Raw genomic sequence first — 14,930 nt, 5'->3', positions numbered from 1 at the left:
AGAGCTGGAGGAGAATGGCAGCTCCAGCTCCTGCCCTGCAGGCAAGAAGAACTGTAGTTCATGGTGCAAGTGCAGGATATCGTAAGAGGGAAATTCAGCTTCAGATGATATTCCCAGACTGGCTCCCAGGTGACACCAGCCAGGAAAACGAACTGCTTGCATGATCAAGCAAAGCCCCCTAGAAGGGCAGGCAGAGCACGGGGGTGCTGAAAGCACCACGGATCCCAAAGAACGGGCTGGAGCCGGCTGCAGCCCGCACGCTCCCTCTACATGCACAAGGCGCTCCAGGAAAACAGCACTCAAAAAATGGAAACTTGCCTTCTGCGGAGAGCAACGGGAGCAGCCGAGAGGCTCCCTGAGCAGGTGGCCATGGCAAAGCACAACGTCTCCTTTGTGCAGGCTCCTGACAGCAGAGCGGTCCCACGCTGCCTCACGCCTGCCAGCTGCTCGCAGGCGCTGCACAGGGCTGTCAACACGGCCCGGACAGCATTCCCCGGCAAGGGTAGGGCAGGGCCGACGCGGTTCAGCAACAGCAAACCACGGCAGGAAAGCATTAATTTAACCACGATCCTCACCTATTACGCAGCTTGCCCACTGCTCAATAGCAGCATAAAATTTTAACAAACCTTTGGATCCACAACTCTTGTTTATGATCCTCCTTCTACCACCGAGGCAAGAGTGCTTCAGCAGAGCAAGGAGCAGTTTGCATCTAACAAACCTGAGCAAACATTATTTGCTCAGCCGTGTTTACACTGCCCTCCGTTCATCCACGCAAACACTGCAAGTGGTTCAGCAGGTCTCGTGGCCAAACGTTTCTGCAAGCAACAGGCAGAGTCGTCCCAAGCCTCAGACCCTGGGGATTTCCGTTACTCACGAGGTTTGGGAGGCTCTGCAACAGGACACAGCCTGTCCAGCAAGGAGGCTCAAGGAGACCCAGCTGGCAGGAAAGGGCTGAGAACGCAAAGGAAGAAAACTCAGGCACATGCAGCAAGAGCTAAGAATTCAAATTGCTTTTAAAAGAGAGAAACAATAGAAAAAAAAATTTTTTAAAACATCAGTAAAGGATACCCCAACTTCAATTTGGCCGATAATAGCTTCACACAAGACAGGACAAAAAGAAATGGGTGTTTCTGAGCAATCGGGTCCCTAAAGTATTACACAGGACAAAAGAAGAAACCATCCCTCTGACTGGGTGGGAAGTCTGATCAGAGATCGATTTGGCTAGGGCACCTCTTCAGAAAACAAAGGCAAAAATCATCTCCTCCAAGAGAACCAGATTAAATAGTCTCTCCCGAGAATGTACTTTCTGCTATGGTACAAGGACTTAAAACACCATTGACCATATTCATTCAGTATAATTATGCTTTAGTTATACAGGTGGCAGGGAAATATCTTCCCTCCAGTGATGTAATTAAGAACTTGAGAGCAGGGACTCCAAGGGAAGCAGGAGCCGAGGCGAGAGCTCTACTGTCGGGGGACCCTCTGCATACGCAGCGCAAACCGGCCGCACAGGACAAGCAGACAAAGGGTCACAAAGCCAAAAGCAGCTTGGCTGCATGCCCCACATCTGCTGTGGCTTTGCTCAGCAGTTGCTTTCATCTCTCCATCCACACTTCAGGCCTGGAAAGTACAAAATTACAAGACAGCAATTCCCTTTTTAGTATCAGAGACCAATGTCATCTTTTATTCCACTTCACCACCTAAAAACAAAGCACAATTTGTCTCTGCGAGCCTTTCCAGTCCTACCATTACTCCCTGTGCTGGTCAGTGCTCTTCATTCCTCATCCAAGTGCCCAAACATTTTCTTAGCAGGGCAACCAAGGAATAATTCTCACTTCAGTCTGACCCCAAGTAAGTACTGTCTTTTTAGCATCAAATACGCATCAAAATCAGCTATTACGACACTTCTGCGACTAGGTCAATGCCTAACAGGTCAGTGATACAGAACATGACACCATATAGGAAGTAAAATCTCAAATATATTTAAGGACAAATTAGCACCAGATTTTTGGCAAGTCACGTGGAGCTAATGTTTTAAAATTCCAACGGGAAGTCACACAGAAAAACAACTGATACCAGCTCAGCGTGAAGGATATAAAAGCAGCATTTTCATTGCACGGTGTGCCATGCTCTGCTCTGCCCTGCCTTAAGCTGGGAGACAGGGAGTGGCTTCAGTACCGGACTCTACAGAACAGGGCTGGTGTAGCAGAGAAGGAAGAGGGCAATAGAGATCCTTTTACCTCATTTCTCAACACACTAAAGTGTTCTGTCAAATCAACAAACAAGCTTTTCAAGATAAAAGAGATGAGCAATAGCGTCTCAAAACATAACAAACATCACTCATTGAGATTCAACTGTTTAAAGATTTTAGTCAGTTTTACAGGGCTTGCTTTGATCCCAACAGCTATAAAATACATCCTTTATGGAAGGAAAAAACATTCCCGCATGGCTCCATCTGCTCCCATTGAAAGGACGTTTCAGCAGCAGTCAAATGTCTGGGCTGGCTTCCAGACAACACGAACAGCCAGGTCTCTTTTGTTCTGAAAAGGGATGAGCTCCCACTATCAGAGCCCACTCTTCTCTCCTGCCTAGGTCAATCCACAGCATGGAGCATCCAGGTGAGCCAGTGATGCCCACTGCTCCTTTTTCCCCCCCCTCAGTTCAGGCCCTCAGGATGGTGCAGTCCCCGCCCTGGAAAAGCCAAATACCGGTGCCACAGCTAAGCCTCCAGGTGCTTCGTGATCCTGCGAATTTTCTCCTTCTTGTTCCTGTTGCCGTGTTTTTTCCAGGGCTTTCCTACCACATTCCCAGGAATGGGCGTAGCCACAGGCACGAGGCCACTGCCGGGCCGGTACCCCATTGCAGCCCGGACCCCTTTCACCAGGGCGCGAACGTTTTCCTGAAAGAGGAGACAATCACCAGTGACTAACAGAGAAGATATTTAAGCACAAGGAAGTGTGATATGTTAATAAAACCAGACACAGGCAAGCTCAAACCCATCAAGACCTGCTCAGTCCCGAGCTCCAGAGCTGCAGGAAAGGTCAGGCCATGCCGCCGAGTCCAAGCCTGCCAGCCTGCCCCAGTTCCGCCTGCAGCCGTGCCTGCTGCCCCAGGCCCTCGGCGCCTACCACTGCAAGCAGAGGCGGTGCGCTGACGAGACACTCAGCTCCGGCAGACATTAGCCATGGCACTAGGATTGATTCTCACAGTCTCTGCTTCGCACACAACAAATTGCCTTTGCAAATAAATCTGGCGCCTGTGAAAGCCAGAGGCTAAAATAACTTGCTTAAGTCTGGAGCTTGGGTAGCACTGCCGGGGCTCACAGCTCATGCCAGCACTTTGGGCAGCCAGAGAAAGAGTCTGGTAATCCCAAAAATTCTTTTCAGGTCGTAGTTTTCCAAGACAGCTCACTGGTTTTTGAAAAGAGCCCGAGTTCTTGTTTTCAAAATACATGACTATCTTTAGCTGTGATGAAAGAAATACTGTTCACATCCAGCCAACCAAGCAGAACAGATCATGCTATCTACAACCCATCCTCTTCACTGCTAAACACCCTGTTCTGATCTTTGTCAAATAAAGGTATGCAGACTTAATCAGTTATGGATTTGACATTTCATTATGAGTCATTAACAAACTTACTCAGTAGCGTAGGGGCAAAACAGATCCCTGTGGGACCTAACAAGAAGCATACAACTTCAGAAAAATTCCCATTTTCCACTTCATTTTGAGATCTCTCAATTAGATTTTAAATCAGCTTGTGTTCTTTTCATCTGATTTCAGGTTCCGAGTCAAAACAACCATGCAGAACTAAACCAACTGTCTTAAAGAAGCTTATCATGACCCCTAAATACGTCATCTCAAGAAAGGAAAGTTAGCTTGAAGGACCTGTTAGTCCAAAACCACATTCCTGGTTGGTTGCTGCGTCACACCACCCTCCTTCCTTGTCTTTTCCCAGTCACTCTCCCATTTGCTCAAGATTGATGTTAGGCCCATAATGATGAGGGTCACTCTGCTGACCTTTTAAAAATCAACTATGCACACCTCATCAGCTATCCTTCAGTCACCTAGGATGTTTCCAGTGATTTAGGAGATAGTAAAAAGAACAGAGCACTCTTCGGTAGAAATTACGCGCAGATGCCAATGGCATCTAAACCATTAGCCCAACCCAGCACCCCTCCATCCTCACAGCTATTTTTTTCCAGTAACTATGACACACCAGTGCTGCCGTAAAAACTCCTTGAATAAATCTCCTCCTCCAGAACTTACCTGGTGGAAAAATGCTTTGTCCACCACATTTTCAATCTGTTTTGCTTTGGTATTTTTCTCAGGCTTCACCTGTCCACTGGCCTGCACGGTTCTGCTCTCTGGGCATCTTTGATGCTGGTGCTGAAAATCATTTGGGTCAACGCCAGGAGGTGGATGGCAGTATAACAGCTTCCCCTGTGAAATCAATACAGTTATTACCAAAAAAAACTGAGAGACACCCAGAGAGGAAAGAACACAACTCCAAAGACAAGAAGCGCCCTGGAAGTCCAGAGGCTCACACTGGGAGACCATCAGTACACTTGATTTCTCCTCCCAGCAACATCTGGCTCGACTTCTAACCTAAAGCACCACTCTACCTCTGCTTCAAATCACCATATCCAGCTGCAAACAATACAGTGCAAATCTCTCAGGAGTACTGAAATACTCAACAATAAGTTGCTGAGAGCTGCTGTAGAAGGGTGAGGTATTACAACACTCACAACCGCAGTCCTCAGCACCAAATACTGACCCAACCATACCAAATGGGTTTGTTTCCTGCGTATCTGCTGCCTGTTATACAGTTATGATAAATTCTTTAGCTATCACCTTATTTTTAAGCAATCACCTTTTTAAGAGTAAGCAGCACGAGATATTCCATTTATTCCTTTAAAACTTAAAAATAGCCCAATTTAAAGAGTATTTCAATACATGCTGACTTTATCCAGGGAAACAGAATTCACTTTAGTGTGCTCCCTCCTGCTCCGGTGAAACCTTCAATTCACCTCCTAGCAGGAAAGAAAATCCAGACGTAGGAAGCACTTACACTGACATAGTCTTTTAACACATATCGAGCTGATCTGGGCTGGTCTGGCTGCCCATGAGCTGTCATAAAGCCTCTCATATCTGGAAGACAAATCCAAAGTACATTCTCTGTCAGTACAACAAGAGCATTAACACATTCTTCTCTGCTGCCTAACCGCACATTTGTATCCTCTCTCGGAAAAAAAGCCTCCCTTAGAAAGAGGCTTCTGTTGTGGAAAGCAGGGAGGGGAGGGGAACACTGCTTACTGCAGGGGGGCTGCAGAAACATCCCGACCTGAAAGGAATGATGAGAGCCGACATCTCCCTACCACCAGAAAACCTGCTGGTTTTTTATTCTTAAGACCAGAGAAGATTAACTGCATCAGAGAGTCAGACACAGAAGATAAACCTTCACAGCATTCTTCAAAATCCAATTCACAACATAGGTGATGAGAGGTATCTAAAGGAATGAGAGCACCACACCACACTAGGCGGATTGGCATACTGGCAGGGCGTTTCACTCCCATCCTCAACACAATCACTACATCTGTTGGACAAAACTGGCAAAGCACCGCTGCAACACACACACGAGACGAGCTGTTAACAAAGGCCCTTCCTGAGAGGAAGGCAAGTCTTAATGGGGAGGTTCAATGCACAACAAACCCGAGCTGGGCTTAACGTTAAGAAGTTCTCCTCAGGTTGCGTTCAGGACCGCACACAGAGCCCAGGCGACAGGTTTTAAGGGGATCATCACTCACATCCATACGCTGTTAGCAGCTCTTCAGCTGTTGGCTTTCGATCCGGATCCTCATCTTCTCTTGGCTTTATGATATTTATTCCATAGGTTGCTTCCAAAACGTTTCGTGGGATATGCTGGCAAACGTAAGCTAGTGAAGGAAACCACCTGGTGATTTTCAGCGGCACAAGTAATCTCGCCCTAGTCACTCCAAGAGCGTACATCAAGAATGACTTTTGGATTTTGTCACAAACCAGAAAAATGATGCAAGTCTGACAATAAGATCAACTTGAAATGAGATGGGGAAAGACCAACACAGCAGGGCTGTTTTATCCAGTGTGCATCCCCACCACCCTCAGTGCATGAGCACACGTGCCCCTAGCAGGGCTGGAACATGCAACGTTGCATACTCCAGATCCAACGCTCACAGACACTCTCGCAAACCCCATGCAAAGGATATCAGAGAAATGGGTGGGACATGGTCCCTCATCTGGTCTATAGGCAGAATTCCAGAACAAATCATTTCTGCCTTGGTAGAGATGAAAGATGGCATCACCAGACCAGGGCAATCACAGAGGCACAGGCCAGGCTCCACATACAGGGTCTACACAACAAATAACCCATGAGTTCACCAAGGCAAGCAGGTGTCCATGGAGGAAAAAAGAACAACAACAACAAAAATCAAATGCAGAGATGAAACAAGGATGCAAATGAGAATAAGCAGAAATTTTACTAACATGGGCATCTGCCCTGCTGGCCCCCGCCACTGAACTAAGGAAATCTGATGTGGGAGACAGCAGCACATCCAGGGTTCAGAACTAAGGTGTCCAGATGGGGGCAGCAAGGTCTTCAGCTCTCCAATCTGATGGGAGGGAAGAAAGCACTCCAGAAACCTTTAACTGTGTTGGACCTTTTGAAACAGGGAGGAGTACAAGTACAAATCCCACAATGCTCATTATAGCATTGGAGTTGCTACCTCAAAATTAAAAGCTTGATTAATACCAAAAACGGCAGCATAACTGGACTTAGTCACAGCAACGACTGTGACAAGGACGGTTTGAAAGCTTGACCTTAAGCTATTCAGAGGAGCACTCACTTTTCAGAGGTTCTCTCCTCATGACTTGTGTTCAAAAAAGAAAGGCCAAGCTGCTTAGATCAGGAGATGGCAAATACCTCCCATTGCACAGCAGCTCTCACGAGTGACTCTCAAACTGCAGCAGGAGTTTGGAAACAATAACTAAAGTTTCAAAATTGCACACATCAAGCCCACCCCTCTCCAACCTACTCTGCCTGGCAGAGTTCAAGTTGGCAAACAGAGTCCTCAGTGAGTCCACATGCTTGCAATTAGTTCATAACGAAGCTCTCTTCCACTGGGGGGGAAAAATTAACAAAAACATTAATGCTTTTTGTTAGCAGTACCTGAAAGTGTTTCGTACGGCCTGGTGTAGCAGACACGGACACCTTCTTATTTCCAAGGATTGTGTTGATGGTTGAACTTTTGCCAACATTAGGGTAACCCACCTGGACGACAAAGCAGCAGAATGGTAACAGTGGTATCAGGAAGGGGGATTCCAGAAGACTGGCAGAGCTCTGGCACAGAAGCACTTTAATAAAACGTACTAAAAAAATTAAGGCAAGCAGTGTGGAACACTGAGCTCCAGGAACTTCAGCATTAATCTTTGCACAAAACCCTCAGTGATTTGTGCTTGCTAGATTTTTTTTTACCCTTACGGGAAGCCAGGCTACAGAATTAATTTTTCCCCATGGGAGGCATATGGAATTACAATTTAGATGAAGCAAGCCCCATTTAAGCACAAAGTCCAACTCACCAGCCCAACATTTACTTCCCCATCCTTCACCCTTGGTCCACTGTGCATGGTTTTGAATATCTCCAGCAGTTCGTTTCTCTGTACCAGATGGCTGAAGTTCCTGATGTTCCTGTTCTGCTCTTGCACTACACGCCGCACTGTAGCACCACCAGTCCTGCTTTCCATCCTCTCTGGGGCAACAGCGTTTACTTTGTCCCCACCTTCATCTTCAGAACAGGTTTGCCAGGCCTCCTCTTCATCATCTTCGCAGTCTTCGTATTCATCACTAGTGTCATCATCACTAACCAGAACTTGGTTTGCAGTTTGCAAAGCACTGCCTGTGGGTGTGCTTTCTGCGCTATCTTGTGCTGTGTCGTCGTCTGCTTGACTGGAACTTTCATCCTCAGAATGACCCGAGTCCTCTGCTACATCTTCAGCGTCTAGTTCCTGCGTGAACAGTCACTCCATAGGTGAAATGTAAAGATAACAGTAAGTCTTGCTGTTGACTGCAGTTGCTGCAGCGCAGTCACTTCACGTTTCATTAGCCAGATCCCAAAGACTGACAATGCACTCCTCAGATCACACAGGTTTTTTTATGGGTCTTAAGTACGATGTAGAAACACCTAGCCCATTTTAGCAGAAAGACAAAAGTATTCCAAGAGGGACACTGAAGCTATTAGAGGTTTCTCTCCAGAAGCACAACAGTGAATGCACACACCCCCACAGCACCCTTACATGCAGCAGAGCCCCGCAAATTTTTTTTTTTTTATTATCAAGCGTTCCTACTAATAGGAATGAATGTAAGAAAGACCTTTTCATAACAACAGTATCTTGAACTTTCATTTCAAAAAAGAAACAGACCTAACACTTCCAGTCTCACTTTTAAATCAAACCTGTAAAAACATTTTATCCAAGAACTGTGAACCAGCTGAACAGATTAGGTATTTTTGAAAAGAGGTGTGGGATACTCCAGAGCTGAATAGCACTGGCTGTAACATATGAACCCAGTAAGACCTGAAAGTGGGATTTACTGACCACGTGTAACTTGAGGAAGCAGCAGAGTTTGTTCCACTGGGCAGAGTGGGGGAGAAAAATCCTCTGTACAGGTAACCACATCCCTTACCTCTTGGAAAGGATTTCAATTCTTTCAACAGGTCAAGAGTTTGCAAACAGATCTACTCGGGCTGTTTCTGCAGCTATTCATCAGCAGCCTCAAGGAACAAATTTACATTCTAGTCAGCATTATTTATCAAGTCATTAACCTTGACATAGAAATTGCAAGCACTACAAACAGTGACTGAAGGGTGTACCACTTTGTTCACCATTTTACTCTCCTCACTTCTGTCTCCAAGTCAATCACTAAAATGCTGTTTTACAGCTGCACAGGCCCTTAGAATCGTCCTTCCCCAAGACAAGGGTTGTGCCTTTCCTAGAAAGGTGCTCAGGAATATCACAAGCATAACTGCAAAGCAAGTTATCAGAGGCAGCCAGCACATACCCAGCTGGAACTGGTCATCTACGGTACCTTTGCTTCTCCGGATAGCCGCCTGCACTCTGCCAAAGCTGACCAGAACACCACCTTAATGCCCTCTTTCTCAAAGAACTGTGCCCAAGCAGTCCGCTGCTCCTCACTCAGCAGATCTGCTTTGTTTATCAGGATCATGTTCACCTTGTCATTGCTGACTTCCTTAACGTAACTTTCCTGAAGAAAACAAGAGAAGGATCAGTCCGTACTCTGGTTAAACTCCTCCTCGCCCCAAGGTGATATAAGAGCAGCAAGACAAGTCACCCCACCCAGGTCCACACGAGTGCAGCTAAGCTTTGCATCCTCTGGGCTAGATGGAACTGGTGTTTAGCAGACAGCTACAAGAACAAACTGGAGCATGCAGCTACCACAATACAGGTTGTTTCTGGTCAGGAGGACAAACACCCTGTCTGCTCAGCACTACGACAAGGTACTGAATCAGTACCACACAGCAGGAACTCCCAAGATCAACTATTTGCGCAACTGCTTATGTCACTGATGCCCAGTGTTCTACAGCCTGTCATTACAAAGTTGTCACTTCAATGATTCTTAATCCTTCTCTTTCAGCACAGTAATCCTCACCCATTTTTGTCCCACTGTGCTTTTAAACAGAACAATTCCTTTAAGCGCAGACACTTCTGGCAGGTAATGAGGAGCAATACAGTATCCGCAACATAACGTCAGCAGAACTGCCTCTAAATCCACAACACTGTGTGAAATATCAGAAAACACTGAAGAAAAATAATATTATGCCAGAATATTTGCATAAACAAGTCAGATATCCAGTTAGGTGCAACAGCAGAACAGCTTCAAAGCAGCTGAATGTGTTAAACAATAAACAAACCATATTTCTCAGAAATAAAATTAAGACGACATTCAAGCAAGTGGTTTACTTACCAGATCTTGGCATCTGAACAGAAGGGGATTTCTAGCATCTACTATCTGGACAACAACATCACTGCAAAAATAAAATAAAGCCCCATAAGGTACTCTTTCTTACCTTGCCTCAGAGAAAGCAGCAAGGCACACTACCATTACTTGCTTTTAGGTTCTGAGTGGAATTTTAATGGTTTTAACTGTGTTAGCCTACTAAGTACCTCTACTGAATTAATTAAGCATCTCAGCACCCCACGTGCCCCAACGTGGCCAGGCTTATGCTACAAGCCAGTACTGCTGTACAGTATTTCTGCCCCACTTGGCTAATGCTCCCGTACAGCCGGCAAGGGAAAAGCAAGCACCTGAGTTCTGCCATCCATCCACCCTTCAGAAACGCTCAGCAGGCAAGAACCAGAGCAGTGGTATCCTATCCCTTAACGTTACTAAAAAATGTGATAACAACTTTATTTCTGTCTATCCTCATCACCCAGCTGTGGCAGAATGGCTACACAGAGGAAGAAGAGGCTCATTTCCTGCACAGTGAGATCTTCTGGAACACTGCTGGCCCCTTTGCATGGAGCAAGATGGACGAAGTCTCCCACCGATGGCTTGCAGATACCAAGCGTTTGCTGGCAGGCATCTTCAAAATTTATTTTGTGCTCTGCTTGTCACACAAGGTGTGTGTCACACAAACAGTGAAAGAATTAAACTCCAGTAAAACACATTGCTCCCCCATGCAAGCAAGACCTTGCATGTATGCTTTCAGCAAACATCTTCCAAATCCAGACACCAGGTTGCCACCACATATGTGAGCAAGACTCCTCAGTTCTACGCACAAATTGAACACCCTGGCTTCAGATACCAGAGGCATTCCTGTTTCTTTTTTCAAAAGGAGGGGGAAAATTTAACTACACCCTCTTCCATTAGAACTTCTCCAGGCAGGTAATTTAAAATACTGGTTGCCACATGCTGATTCTATTTGTTTGACAGAGACTTCTGTTAGCTCAGTACAGCTTCAGAACACCACAGGTTGAATGGAAGAATTTCAAGCTTCACTAGGCAGTTGGTTACATATATACATAAAAAAAAAAATAGTAATAAAAAAATCAATAAAGCCCCCAAGGGAGTCATTTAATAAGCTGTGTGGGTACAAAGAGGCACTGAACAGTTACAGATATTCAAAGATCAATACAAGAGAAAGCTGACACCATGGTACTGGGATGGGATGCATCTGAATCGCACTGCTGGGAGCTAGTTTGAAGCAAAGGTTGACAATAGATCAAATTATCTGTCAAAGTAAGGGACTGGATGACCTTTCCGTTCAATTTCGAGACAGTACCCTCACTCTACATGAAATACAAAGCTCCAACAAGAGCAGAAAGGCATTAATAGCACATTCCAGCCACCTCAAAACACAATACCCTCACGCTGCACATCACGATATCCTATAGTGGATGCTCCCAACCCAGCTCATCCCCAGCCAAAGGCCCAGCAGCACCCACTACAAAGCCACTTCTGTGAAAGGACCAGCTCACCATGACCTCACTGGTGAAGTATTTTTCAATTTTAGGAAAATCAGACAAGATGATCTCAAACTTAATCACTAGTGAAATTAAATGCCCCCGTTAGATTAACACAGCAGATAGCACTCCCATTGTATTGCAGCTCAGCGCAGCAAACAAAGCTATTTCTGTGATATGACAAGCTGTTGTCTTTCGTGCACTGCTGCAATTTCTCTGCATGGCAAGAGGCCAACTACCAAGAGGCCTGCTCTCTCCCAACGTTATTTAGCTGATCTCCCTTGCCTCCTGCCCCCTGCAGGGTGCAGCTGCACAGTTCAGAAAGAGGGGAAAGGGTTCATCTTGACAAAACACCTCGAAGACGCATTCTCAAGAGAGGCCTCCCACACAGTCACTGGAAGAGGCCCTGAGCAGCAGCATCTGAGGAACCATCAGAGACTCGCAGCGCCGAGAGCCAGCACGCGCCACTAAGCGGCTGCCCTTCTTCATGTCACATTTTGATCACTTCAAAACAAAATCACTGCGGTGCTGATAACAAAACATTACTAACCACAACTGTTCTTCCTGTGCTCAGACACTTGAAGCTTGACTCACAGGCTTCAATTCAGGAAAACACATTAACCGTCACTTCTAAAAAGAGGACGGTGATATACTTTACCTTCTTTCAATGACTCTCCAAAGCTGACGCCAGAATTCCAAGTTTCGTTCAAATGGGGTTAAAATCAACTTCTTTTCTTCCTCGAGGCTGAGGCAAAACAGAAAAAGAGAGATCATATTTGGCCCTTGTCAGGCAATAAGCACACCGCCAGTTCTTCCTTGGATCCAGGAGGCTTTAGCTTCAGGGAGAGCTATCAAATTGGACTCATACAGCAGGTATTATTTCTGCTAGTTTTGCAAACAGATCAAGAACCTGGGTGAACTGGTGTCAGTGGCACTGGTTCAGCGGTGACACAATGGCTCCTGACCATGCCAGTGGAAAAGCGGTAAATGAAGGAAAGAGCGAAAACTCATCAAAAGTCTGCCTGTGAAATTTCAGAGCTGCAATAACAAACCAGAGAAGTTATCCCAATGCCAGCAGTTATTACTCAATCAAGTACCCCCTGGAAAAAATAACGAATTTGGGGATGGTACACGCAACATCCCTATACAACCCTTGGCTCACTGTTGCCACCGCCTGAATGACTTGACCCAGGGGGAGCGCGGGTTCGCAGGGTGAGCAGATACCCCCTAACGCTGCGGGCCAGCGCGTGCAGCGCCGGAGCAGCACGAGCCGCTGCACACAGGCCGGCAGCACTGCACTCGCAGCACTGCTGCTCTTAGAAGGTACATTCACCGCTCTCCCACTTCACGGGCAAAAGCAGAACATCACACTCCATCCTGAAGAATTTTACCTGTAAACAGTACAAGAACACGCACACACAAGAGAGCTTTGCGGAGCTCACCACAAAGACGTGTCTGGACTGTGGCTGGGCTGTCCAGCCTCCCAGAACAAGCACAGGGAGCTCCTGACAAGATGTTAATTTTACTGGTCCAGCAAGGATAAACCCAGCCCACTGCTCCCTCTGTCTCCAAATGCCACCAGCTACTCACCCAGACACAGGTGGCATACTCACTGGGCAAGCTGTCGCCTCCACTCGAGGAAGCTGTCCCTCTCAGCTTGCTTCAAGTCCTCCGCACTGGTTGTCCTGTCCCAGTGCGGCCTGTAACAAGCACAGTTTGGAGTGATCGGTCAGAAGCAGCAGTCAGACCAACCACATCACTGCAATAAACATCCATCAGGAACACAGACACCGCACGCTCAGCTGCACCGAGATGGTCACAGTTCCGACGTGTGTGCACCGGCTTTCAGCAGCTTTAAGTACGCCTTTTCTCCTTGTTCCTTCTGAACTCCACTAGCTGAGAGGACGTTATCCTCTGCACACCAGATCTCACAAAGCTGTTTTTTTGAGCTAAGATCAGTAAGGCATTTAAGGTGGTGGGTTCATCTCTCTGTCCACCACGCACTGAGCTCTGGAAAGGCAGTAAGCCAGGCGGCCTGGATGCACCAGCTCCAGCAGTGCCAGGCTTTGAGCAGGAACCCACGCCGTCAGGACAGACGGGCTGGGGCCAGCAGCCCCACACGGCAGGCAGGCACCTGGGCTGTGGGTTACAGCAGGCTCACGCAGTGGCTTTCCCCAAAACCAGGGTACTGACAAAGCAGAGGGCTGTCCCCAGGCTTGCTGCCACTGAGGGGCCAAGCGGAATCCAGGCCCGGCCCCGCAGGACTCACCTCCGCGGGATGCGCAGGAACTGCCGGTTCTCCTCGTGCAGCTGCCGGACGCGCTGGGCCTCCTGCGCCGTGAGCAGGCCGGTGCGGCTCTGGGCAGACACGATCTGGATGTTCAGCCGCTCTGCGGAGAGGGAGAGACAGTCACCCCGGTGCCAGCTGTCCCCATCCCTGTCCCTCACCAGCCCCGCTGGCCCCACTGCCTGCCCCCTGCTCCCTCGCCCGGCCAAACCCATCGCCAGCCCCAGAGCTCCTCACACTCCCCCATCCCAGAACCGGGCCTGAGCCCCCTGCCCGCGTCCCCAGCCCCGGGACATCCCCCCACCCCCACCCCGGGCCCAGCCGCAGGGCAGGACCCAGCCCGGCCCCTCACCGGCCACGAAGCGGGTCCCGGCCAGCTCGGCCGTGGCCAGGAACTCCTCCAGCGGGCTCTGCTCGGCCGCCGACCGCACCTCCGGGCCGCGCTCGCCGTCCAGTTCGCTGGTGTGCAGCTGCCGGGACAAGACGCCGCCGTCAGCCCGGGCCGCCCGCCGCCCCGGCCCCGCCGCCCCAGCCCCACCGCCCTACCCATGAGGAGGTGCCGCGGCGCTGCAGGCCGCGCTGCCGCTGCAGGCACCGGCCCAGCCCCGCGCCCTGCTTCTTGCCCATGCCGCCGCCGGAGCCGGAAGGGGCGGGGCCGCCGCCCCGCTTCCGCGCCCCCCCCGCCCGGGTTCCTCCGCCGCGCCCCGCCGACCGCGGAGCAGCGTTCCGGGCAGGCGGGTTCCGGGCCGGCCCCGCGCTCCCCGCGCCCGCCGCCGGGCGGCGCCCCGGCCCCGGGACTGCCCCCCCGGGACCGCCCCCCGGGACCGGCCCGCCTCCCCATCGCTCCACGTGCTCACGGACCACCCGTCCGGCACCCGCCCCCACGCTGCCCTCCCCGTCCGTCCAGTACCCACTCGCGTCCCTCCACGCAGCCCCAAGCCCACCCCCGCGCTCCCACTCCCGCAGCAGCCACCAGCCCCACCATTAACACGCGGGCACCAGTACAAGCCCGGCGTCCCGGGGGGTGTGCATCCCGACGGGGGGAGCCGCCAGCTCCCGGGGCCACGGACACCCCGGCATCCACTAACGCACCCAGCCCAGGGCGGCAGCCCCCTCCCTGGCTTCCATCAGC

General features: G+C 49.2%; 1 protein-coding gene across 2 annotated transcripts; it reads right to left on the bottom strand.

Annotated features, from left to right (window-relative positions):
- Nucleotides 1–1,073: 1,073 nt before the first annotated feature.
- On the bottom strand, nt 1,074–14,450 carry LSG1 (large 60S subunit nuclear export GTPase 1). Of its 2 annotated transcripts, XM_075418062.1 has the most exons (14): nt 14,345–14,450; nt 14,151–14,268; nt 13,781–13,901; nt 13,125–13,211; nt 12,170–12,256; nt 10,013–10,073; nt 9,116–9,292; nt 7,612–8,037; nt 7,202–7,303; nt 6,243–6,386; nt 5,805–5,928; nt 5,069–5,148; nt 4,267–4,440; nt 1,075–2,899 (listed from the first exon to the last, which is right to left on the bottom strand). In XM_075418062.1, the coding sequence occupies exons 1-14, from the start codon at nt 14,423–14,425 to the stop codon at nt 2,720–2,722; spliced, it is 1,962 nt and encodes a 653-aa protein (XP_075274177.1). In that variant the 5' UTR covers nt 14,426–14,450; the 3' UTR covers nt 1,075–2,719. The 2 variants fall into 2 exon arrangements, with proteins under 2 accessions (XP_075274178.1, XP_075274177.1); XM_075418063.1 differs by lacking the exon at nt 9,116–9,292 and having other exon boundaries at nt 1,074–2,899.
- Between the last annotated feature and the right edge of the window lie 480 nt (nt 14,451–14,930).

Source organism: Opisthocomus hoazin, chromosome 4 (assembly GCF_030867145.1).
Source record: "Opisthocomus hoazin isolate bOpiHoa1 chromosome 4, bOpiHoa1.hap1, whole genome shotgun sequence".
NCBI classification, from domain to species: domain Eukaryota; kingdom Metazoa; phylum Chordata; class Aves; order Opisthocomiformes; family Opisthocomidae; genus Opisthocomus; species Opisthocomus hoazin.
Note: the sequence above shows the minus strand (reverse complement) of the source record. Positions and strands in the feature narration are given on the sequence as shown.

Coding starts and splice junctions, on each gene's coding strand:
- LSG1 (XM_075418062.1), bottom strand. CDS start 14,425: ATGGGCAAGAAGCAGGGCGCGGGGCTGGGCCGGTGCCTGCAGCGGCAG. Junction 14,269..14,344: donor GCCGCGGCACCTCCTCATGG/GTAGGGCGGTGG, acceptor TTGTCCCGGCAG/CTGCACACCAGCGAACTGGA. Junction 5,929..6,242: donor ATGTCCCACCCATTTCTCTG/ATATCCTTTGCA, acceptor TCACTAGCTTAC/GTTTGCCAGCATATCCCACG.